The sequence below is a fragment of the Apium graveolens genome, chromosome 1 (genome assembly GCF_009905375.1).
Source record: "Apium graveolens cultivar Ventura chromosome 1, ASM990537v1, whole genome shotgun sequence".
Lineage (NCBI taxonomy): Eukaryota > Viridiplantae > Streptophyta > Magnoliopsida > Apiales > Apiaceae > Apium > Apium graveolens.
In genome coordinates this window covers 113,352,402-113,363,159 of record NC_133647.1, presented here as the reverse complement: position 1 = coordinate 113,363,159, position 10,758 = coordinate 113,352,402, and the positions used below count along the sequence as shown (strand labels likewise).

Below are 10,758 nucleotides of genomic sequence, written 5' to 3'. Positions count from 1 at the left end.
TATTTTTCACCATAGAAACAGTAAAATTGTAATTTTTTTTTTGAAAAAAGTAGAATTTTTAGTAATTTCTCAATTTTGCAGGGGCCTAAATAAAGCATTTTTCACCCTAGGTTTATAAAATTAATTTTCATAAAGTAGAATCCCTATATATTATTAAAACGGTACGGTTTGTTTATTGTGCCAAGAAAGTATGATCCATGAGTTATAAAAATTTCATTCATGAAATTTTTTGTGCAGGTAGCTTTCCACACCCCATCTAGCACTAATGCCAATTAAAATTAAATAAATATCTTTTCTAACAAGTTACCGTTCCCTTTGCTAACAAGTCACATACATGCCGCAAGATTAATATATCTACTTTTTTACCGCACCAAAACCCACTGTAATATCTCCACTTTAACTTTTTCAAGGGTTCTTCACTTTCCCCCAATTCTCTGCAACTCGGAGCTTCCATTAATGGCCGACTCACTCTCATCAAAACTAAATTCACCTCCACTCGGTCACTCAGTGATTCCACTCGTTAACAAACTGCAAGACATCACTGCGCAACTCGGTGCAAACACGCCAATTGAGCTCCCGCAAGTGGCTGTAGTTGGGAGTCAAAGTAGTGGTAAATCGAGTGTTCTAGAAGCTCTTGTTGGACGTGACTTTTTACCGCGCGGTAATGATATTTGTACGAGGCGTCCGCTTATGCTTCAGCTTGTGAGGGTGAGTGGTGGAGAGAGTGAGGAGGAGTTTGGAGAGTTTTTGCATTTGCCGAAGAAGCGTTTTTATGATTTCGATGAGATTCGAATGGAGATTGAGGTATTTTTTGATAATTAGGGAGGATTGAGCTTATTATCGGAGAATTTTATTGATTTATCGAGATTATTAGTTTACCTTATCTGTTATTTTGTGATCGAGAAAAATAATCAGTTTATCGAGATTCTAATGTATATATATGTTGATAGTAGGATTGTATTCACATTGTTTGGAATTGGAATCGGGTTGCATTGTCGTTTATACTGAAATTAGGCAATTTAGTATATACTGTACATATTGATTTTGTATTTGTTTGTAATTAGGTGTGTAGGCACGTTGTTATTGTCTTGAGATGTTTCGATAAATTTATGGTTATTTGAGATTAATTGGGATGGAAGTTGTGATACATGGAAAAGGGAGGGTTATTTAGCTTGTTAGGAATTTGCACAAAAGACGATCTTTAGGGGAGTTTATTCAGTTCAAGTGAAAAAGTTCTGTCCCTGCTTGTACAAGAAAGTAATATAGTTTTCTACTTTACATTAGCAAGTCTGATTACTTTTGGTTTAGAAATTAAGGAGCTGAATTTTATTGCACGAAGACATAATAATAATAATCTTTTGACAGTTTGACCCCAATGAGCAGCTTGTTTAAATCTAATTGGGACTTGGTAATGAATATAGTTTGCAATTCAACAAAAAGAGCATCTCTACATTTAATTTAGTAGGTAATAATATTTATATATTCATATATATTACTTAATTATGTAAAACAAGAAGGCATTTGTGACAAGTTGATGTGTTAAACCAATGCAAGATATGATTTATCATTTACCACTTCTAAACCTCGTTTAGAAGTTGGTTAATCGTTTTGGATGTCAGTGTATCAACCTGTACCATTTTCCTCTCTTTCCCTTATCAATTTATAATACTTTCTTCTTACATGTTATTCATTTTAGGCTGAGACAGACAAAGAAGCAGGTGGGAACAAGGGTGTTTCAGACAAGCCTATCCGCTTGAAGATCTTTTCTCCCAATGTTCTTGATATCACTCTGGCGGATTTGCCTGGTATAATGAAGGTTCCTATTGGTGACCAGCCATCTAACATTGAAGCCCAAATAAGAACAATGATCACTACTTATATTAACCGCCCTAGCTGTTTAATACTAGCTGTTACACCGGCTAATGCTGATCTCGCAAACTCAGATGCTCTTCAAATAGCTAGAAGTGCCGATCCAGATGGTGAGTCAGATATAGATGTTTGTTCTTTCGTGCACTCAATTGAACAAGCTGTATACTTAAATTGACAAGATGGTCTTACTCATAGCATGTATTTAATTTTTACGCAGGCTCTCGAACAATTGGTGTAATTACAAAGGTTCATTGGTGAATTTAACTCCTTTAGAAATAATATCTTTCTGAAATTCTGTCTTGGTTTTGACAAGGTAAATTTTCTTGTTTTAGCTGGATATCATGGACAGAGGTACTGATGCCCGAAATTTTTTGCTGGGTAAAGTGATTCCCCTGAAACTCGGTTATGTAGGCGTTGTAAATCGTAGCCAGGAGGTAAATATTTGCTTTCATTGTTATATTTCTCTTCACAGCATCTTTAGATGGTTCATCAATTGATGAATGCTGAAAAATTTATAGAGGTCGTTTTATTGTATTAGATGGTTCATCAATTGATCAATGCCGAAAACTTTGTAGAGGTCGTTTTATTGTAAAATGATAGCTCTTAGTTTCTTTGTATTAAATTAATGTTGAAGTGTTAAACATTTTGTCTTATTGGGTAAATATTATTTACATGTATGTATCATATTATCTAATCCTTGTCTTCCCACATTTGTGCCTAGGTATGCATTTTTTTTAATATATATATATATATATATATATCGTAATTTAAGCCTAGTCCAACTAATTTCACCTCGAAGGCATAACTAGATGAAGTATAGATATATAATTTATTTAGATCATAACTCATAGGTTCTTTTTGTTAATTAAAAATCTTGCTTCTATGTTGAATTGGCATAACGAATTTTAAAGTCTTATGTGGTTGGTGGCAACAATTTGGACCAGGATATAATGTTAAAGCGGACAATCAAGGATGCGCTAGTTGCTGAAGAGAAGTTCTTCCACAGCCGTCCTGTATGTTAAGCTTATTTATAATACATATCCAATCTACTGTCGGTTTCATCATTAACCCTGAAATTGTTAACATTCTCCTGTTGACATAGGTGTATAATGAGCTTGCTGATCGTTGTGGCGTTCCCCAATTGGCCAAACAGTTGAATCAGGTAGAATACTGCAGAATTGTATTCTATAATACACCATCTTATCTGAGAGCCTGTTTATTGTTTGTTTCTTTTTATAACCTCTGAAAGAGAAATATTAAAGCACATAATATTCCCAGGCAGTGTGTAATATATGTGTATTTCATGCTCTTTTTGAATCCCTTTTCTGGGACCTCTTTAGAGCTTGTTGATGGGGGAGTCTTCGGCAACCTACTTTTTGTGTTTTTCCGAACCCCTTTGCTTTGTTAAGCATGCTACCTAATTTTCTTGCTAATACAATATAATATGTCAAAATCCACAAGTTAATTTCCCAAATTACAATCTAAAAGTGTTTTTTGATTGTTTTGTTTCAGATTCTGGTGAAACATATTAAGATGCTGCTTCCTGGATTGAAGTCACGTATTCATACTGCACTAGTATCTGTTGCAAAGGAACATGCTAGTTTGGGTGAAATAACAGAATCAAAGGTACTTATCTTAACTTTAGGCCAATAATTTATGTTACTCAAGTTACAAGAACATAATATTATTCTATGCTGCCATCAGGCTGGTATGGGAGTTCTTCTTCTGAACATTCTATCGGATTATTGCAAAGGTAACATTACTATTCTTACGACTTATAGCTGGCATCCGATTGTTGTGGAATGCATATTTTATTTTGATTCCTCTCTGCAGCTCATTGATAGTATTGTTAAACTTTTATCGGAAACAGAATTATCTTCTATGATTGAGGGGAAGAACCAAGCAATGTCAACTTCTGAGTTGTCTGGTGGAGCAAGAATACATTATATTTTCCAATCAATATTTGTGAAGACACTGGAGGTGTGTTGTCTTTTTTGAGCTTGCCACCTTACCATTGTTTGTTCAGTTGCGTAATTATTTCATTAAAATGTTTCTTTCTATATTTTATTTTTGCAATTTACGTTCTTTGGTGAATCAATAGGGATTTTTCATTTACTAAATTTGCAGATTTCTTTACGCTCTTTGAGTGGATACACTATTAGCCCCCTGTCCCATTATACATGTCCCTTCTGGGAATTTTTTTTTGTCCCAAATTACTTGTCCATCTCTACTTTCAATATAAATTTAAGGGTAATCTTCAAAAACTACCCCTATATTTATTGTTTCCAAGATTTGACTTTTTTAAAGTAATCTCTATTATCATTTTTCAACACATTGAATAATGGTATTTGGTGGAAAACGTTATCCAACTAACTTTTCTCTTATTATGTGTAAGTTTTTTAAAAGGGACATGTAAAATGGGACGGAGGGAGTATATTGGTAAAATGCAACAAGAATAAAACGGTCATGAAGTTGACTTCTCTAAGCCAATTGGAATTGAATTTGCTGATGTAATTTATGATCTTTATGCCTTGCACTGTGTTGTGTGTGCAATCAATTATATATTTTCACAAGTTAATGTATTTTGTTTTAGCTCTAATATATTTTTCTTCAATCTAGTATATCTCTATAAATGGCTTATTAAATGTATAAATGTTGCCAAAGAGCCTTGTATTCACTGAATTTCAGAGTTTTTCAAAATCACACCGATTTTCTTCTTAAATTTTAATTTCTTGAGTCTGCTTTCTTTTTTCTGGTGTAAGAACAAATTTGTTTATTTCAGGATGTTGATCCATTTGAGGGCTTGACTGATGACGAAGTGCGGACCATAATTCAAAATGCAACTGGTCCTAGATCTGCATTTCTTGTACAGGATGTATGTCTTTTGCACTAATGTTTTTATCCCGGCTACTTATCATATTTTGTCTGGCCTTGACAACTATTTGATTGGTTCTCTGTTTACTAGTTTTATTTTTTATGACTTGTACAAAATTTAGAATTCGAATTTTGAATGTGACTTAGTATAAGCTCAATTTTGATTTTAATTATCTACTACATAGGTTCCATTTGAAGTTCTTATTCGACGACAAATTGCTCGGTTGCTTGATCCAAGTATACAATGTGCAAGATATATATATGACGAGTTGGTTAAGGTAGGAATTTCTCTGTATGTAGTTATATGTTTTGTTAAGTAGTTTAAAGCACTTCAAGAGCTAACACTATGATATTTATTTTTAGATGAGCCGCCGATGTATGGCCAATGAGCTGCAGCGTTTTCCTGTTTTAAGGAATCGTGTGGATGAAGTAATAAGAAAGTTTTTGCGAGAGAATCTTCAACCATCAGAGACTATGATCAGACACATTGTTGAAATGGAGGTAAGTTTAAACTGGTATTTTTTGAAAATTTACCACCTGTTTCCACAAATATTTGTTCACTAGCATTTGATGTAGGACATTAGTTCCTCGTAAAAGCAGCTTTATATCTAAAACTAATGCTCGGCACTTGTGTAAAAGTCTTCATCCTTGTTTGATTTTTCATAAAGCTTTCTAGTTCCAAGTGTTTGACAGTTTTATGAATAAAATTCTTCCTCCTTGTCATGGCTGATCCTTAAAAAGACTGTGGGGCGGTTTCAATAATTTTATAAATCATTCATGTCTGATGTCCTGCTTCTGAGAAACATATTACTGTGGAACTTAACTTATTCAGTTTTTAAAAGTTTAGGCTCAATTGCTTTTATACCATTTTTTTTGCCAAAGTACAATTTAATGTAATAAGCCCAATTGCTAGGCTTTCCTATCCAATCAATGTCTGTCATTTGGAACCGTAAGTCGCTATATTCGTTCGTAGTTTAATTCACATTCTTGTTCAGTCAAAATGATAGGATCCTCAAGAATATCTAGTTTATTACTGAACATGTATATGTATTTTATAGATGGACTATATAAACACTTCACACCCAAATTTTATTGGTGGAAGTAGAGCTCTAGAGATAGCAAAGGCTTCAAATGCAGCTGCTGCAATGATTCCTGAAAATAAGGTATAATTATCTTTCAGTGCTTTTTCACGAATTGCAACTCTCTCGTCTTTATTCTTCCAAAATAATACCAAATACAGAAGAAGAAGACATCGGATTTTTATTAGTTCTACTTTTTTTACATATTTGGCTTTTTTTGTATGTTTTTCAACCAGGATGAGAATGAAAAACCACAACCATTAGAAAATACTCTTAAATCTCGTGGTCTGGTTAGCAACCAAATGAATGGCGTTGTACTGGATCAGGTAGATTATTTTTCTAGCCCTCCCTCCACCCGCTCTCCATTATGCAGTTCATGTGTTGTTGGTTACTGTTGTGTACTTCCATTCCGGAGTAAAATTTCTCTCGGGGATTTTGCTGCCTACTACTGATTAATGATGTTAGTGGGTATGAATAGAAGCCAAGATCAAGTAACAATATTCTGGCTTGCTTTTTTTTCTTTTGTGATTATTGATGTCTCCTTTATATACCTTTATTTTGAATAGGGGGCAAAGCATTTAGCAGAGGGAGCTGTTTCATCTGGTTAGACTACTTCGCATAGCATCTTATTCATAAAGACATAGTGACTGTCAGAAAACGGAGTACCTGAACTTTGAAGGATAAAAACTAACTATATATGATCTGGAAATTGTCAGGAAATAAAAATGGACGACACTGGAAGTTTCCAGCAATATTTAATGGGTCAGATAGTCGCATGGCCGTAAAAGAACATGTGACAAGGAAGCTAATTAATGACCCTGTTCAGCATATTGAGCATGCTTATTCTGTAATCCATCTGAAAGAGGTGCATAACTTTCAATTATTTGTCTGTGGAATCTGTACCCAGTTGTGCACCTTGTAAACTTTTGTATTGCCTTGACTCTTATTTCATTTTCTTCTCATTGCAGCCCCCTTCCACCTTAAGGTCCTCAGAAATGCAATCCAAAGATGACACTGTAAACATTATTGTTACAAGGTTGTTATTGAAGTCATATTATGACATTGTTAGAAAGAACATCGAGGATTCTGTACCTAAAGCAATCATGCACTTCCTGGTAATTATTATGTCCATAGACTTTACATTTCCTAAATGAAAGCTAAATTTCCATCAAATTATATTTTTCTTAGAGACATAACTAAATTTTAGCGATGACGAATAAATATGTAGTTGGAATGAGAATTAATACCTAGACATATATATAGCGGTTGCATGTTTTTTCTATTACAATGTTAAAACTCGAATTGAGCACTTTTGGAGTCGTTGATTAGTTCACAAGTAACTTCAAGTTCATCGATAATGAGTTGGCATCAAATAGTAATATAGTTTCTATTTATTTCGCTGGCTTTGCCCATTAAATTTATTTAATATTTTATGCTATATATATAAGGAAAAGAGTTTTTACAGGTCACAATAGAAAAGTTTTCTATAAGTGCGGCCTTCAATTATATTTCGAAAGACGGACGACATTTCATTTGACCTAAAATATAATATGATTTGTGAGTATTGTTTTTATGGTAATTCTATTTTCTAATACAATGTTTTATATTGTAGATTGAATATACTTTTGTTATTTAGTCATTGATTTAAATTTTAAATTTTTAATCACTTAGAGACATTGACTACTGGACTTCAACAAGGCTTGTCGGGTCACGAGGAATATCCATTTATATAATTAACAGGCATTTGTATAACTTCACTACTTTCGCTTGTATCCCAAATCAATCTCAGGAACATTAGTTTTGATAAACTTCTGATTTGTTATTTGTTTACCTTGTATTACTTTGATATAACACGGCATGATTTCTACCAGAATCTTCCAAGTTATTCCTTTACTAGTTGGTATGCCATTTCTGACCATTTTTGTTTTAATCAATAATTACTAGGTAAACCATACTAAACGGGAGTTGCACAATGTCTTCATCAAAAAGCTGTATAGGTACAAAGAGCAAACTTTTAATTGTCCTATAATGTTATTAATTACAGTTGAGATAATTTGTTTTATTTTGTTAATTGAACATACAAATCCACCAACTTTGCCTTTGACATGGCTTGCACCCTCGTGAAAGAAGGAAGAGCTTTAACCCTACGGTTTGCATTTATATATAGTCGTTGAGGTGGCAGCCTGAGATGTCCCTCTGTTAATGCTGAACGGAGTTAATCAATGTACAAGTTGCTCCAGATGTTGATTTGTGACAATTCTGAAACATTTTGACTATGTTTGTTTAATTGAACAGAGACAACCTACTTGAAGAGATGTTACAAGAACCTGAGGAGGTGTCAATTAAGAGGAAACGTACCAGCGAAACTCTACATGTTCTTCAGCAAGCTTTCCAGGTCCATTCTTATATATAAACATAATTAGAAAACCGTATATTCGCCTATCTATATAATAGACAGGGGGAAGAAGTAGTACGTACAATATTACCATTTTGGCATCTTACTTAGGTTTCTCTTTTTTTTAACAAAAAATAGAATCACTTTGCATTTGCACACACATGTTCCATCTGCAAAAAACAATTTCCCTCAACTTTATTAAAGGATGTAATTTATTCTATAATTTATATATTCAGTTTTACTCCCTGTGAAGGCCTATAAACTTGGTACTCTTGCTTGTTCCAGAGCTGCACATTGTGGATGAATAGTTAACAACCAAATCCTTACTCTTTGCCTGTCCCAAAACTTCAAATCATGGATGAATAGTTAACTGAATCCTGTTTAATCTCTAATCAAATCAACTAATCATACTTTTTTACTTGGATGAATTACCACTTGAAGCTGATACTGTCGAGAGGGGTTACAGCCTGCCTACTGATCGGACTGGCCTACTTAAAAGTCACGGTCTTCAGTTCCACTAGTAACGACAACAATTCAGTCGGAAGAAACCCAAAATGCTGTAAAGTGACTCATTTTGTATATACCATAATATACTACTGATATCAAATGGAAGCTGACGTGGTTAACTTCATTTTTTATCCAATTGTGAACTCCCGAGCCACTTCAAAAGGAGAATAACTAGCAATCTGAGAACTTATTCATTTAGTTTTATTATTCCATTCAGCCTTCTGAGTTATCTAGATTAAGTTAGAATTGCTTGGTGGATCCGGTTCTGGCCTAACAGTTGGGGAGGTTTAGTTAGACATGATAGGAACTTTACACCAGTGTTATACAGGTTACACACAATAGTTGTCTTTACAGTGCTATACAGGCTTTCCTTGATAGTTCTAGATTATTTTTTTTCCTTTTTTTGGCTAATTGACAGTTCCATACTCTTTGATAACATAGATTCGTTGTATATAAACATGTGTTGTTTTTTGTAAAGAAATAGGTTAGGTGTCTTGCGGTGCTTATTTGTAATGTGATTTATTTTTTTGGAATATTTGTAATGTGATTTATTTTTTTGGAATATTTGTAATGAGATTTGCAATTGCAAGTACCTCCTCTTCTTGACTCTTGAAAGTTCGATTCAAGATTGACTTCAAAATGTTGATAAATTCATATTGGTTTTCAAATAAAATTGAGTATAAATTAGAATGCACTTGACATCTGGGAGAATCAAATGTATATTTGATTCAAATTTTAGTGAGCAGATTTCCAATAAATTACCTAACTTAAGAAGATATTTATATTCTGAAAAAAAAATTAGATTTGTACTATGTGGACTCTTGTTGATGCCGGCTCCGTTTGGGAGTGTAGTAGTTTTTATAATTTATCAAATATTTTTCTAATAATGTTTTGGCAAAAAACTACTGTAGTCGTCTGCAAACGGGGCCACAAAGTCAAATCAGCAAAACAATATGTTTTAAAGAAAGATAAGAATTAAATAAAGATTAAAATCTTGATTAAATAAGAGGGTTTCAAAAGATTTTATGAAAGAGAATTCTATTTAATATCATCAATTTCTAATGAATATTTTAAAAGTAAGTCTATATTTGATTGATTCGGAAATCTCCGATATCTTCAATTTTTAATGAATATTCTAAAAAATCTATATTCGATTGATTAAATTCAAAAAAAATTACAAAGAAAATTATATTTAATATCATCAATTTCTATTGAATATTCTAAAAGTGTATATTTGAAAATCTCCAACAGCAAAAATTGTTGCTGCGGTAAAGCACCGTTGTTTGCCTGCCTAATTGAGTTCATAAGTTAATTGTCCTAATGTTGCCTACTAATATTGCCAATTTCCGGAATAACTAATATATATATATAGGGGTTACTCCAATAGAAACCAATTAGAATAGAAACTAGAAATCAAATAATTTTTTTAAAAAAATTATTTCGAAATAGAACACATTTGGTATGCAAATCGATCGTAGAGATATGTAGAAAAATATAGTGAAATCGGATTAAAAAAAACTTACGGTTTGACGGGAAAAATCAAATTAAAAACGGAGGGAAAAAACTGAAATTGGGTGTGGGATGATGCAGAATAGTTGGGTGGGGTGATTTAGGGGGATCATTAGATTAGGTAGATTTAATGGCTTAGATTGGTTCTTAGTTTTTATTTTAATTTTTATTTTGTATTTGATTATTCTCTTATATCAGTTTTTATTCTAAATTGGTTTCCAAATTGGAGTAACCCTTATATATATATATATATAAGGGTTTTGATCCACAAACCCGGGTGGTTGGGTGGTTGTAGTAACCACCTTCCGCATTAAGGCATTGCGGCAAACTACCAGCAATGTTTCATTGCACCATGCGCAATAAAACAATGCCCTTATATATATATATATATAAGGGTTTTGGTCCACAAACCCGGGTGGTTGTAGTAACCACATTCCGCATTAAGGTATTGCGGCAGTACTACCAGCAATGTTTCATTGCACCATGCGCAATAAAACAATGTTGCAGATACTGCCGCATTGTTTC

General features: G+C 33.2%; 1 protein-coding gene across 1 annotated transcript; it reads left to right on the top strand.

Moving 5' to 3' along the window:
• The first annotated feature begins 304 nt into the window (after positions 1–304).
• LOC141666016 (dynamin-related protein 3A-like) lies at positions 305–9,053 on the top strand. The gene is made up of 20 exons (XM_074472006.1): positions 305–804; positions 1,697–1,979; positions 2,087–2,115; positions 2,202–2,303; positions 2,814–2,882; positions 2,972–3,031; positions 3,382–3,495; positions 3,574–3,622; positions 3,740–3,849; positions 4,652–4,744; positions 4,929–5,021; positions 5,107–5,244; positions 5,802–5,906; positions 6,059–6,148; positions 6,389–6,425; positions 6,539–6,687; positions 6,791–6,937; positions 7,767–7,819; positions 8,118–8,217; positions 8,659–9,053. The coding sequence occupies exons 1-20, from the start codon at positions 457–459 to the stop codon at positions 8,815–8,817; spliced, it is 2,328 nt and encodes a 775-aa protein (XP_074328107.1). The 5' UTR covers positions 305–456; the 3' UTR covers positions 8,818–9,053.
• Positions 9,054–10,758: the final 1,705 nt, after the last annotated feature.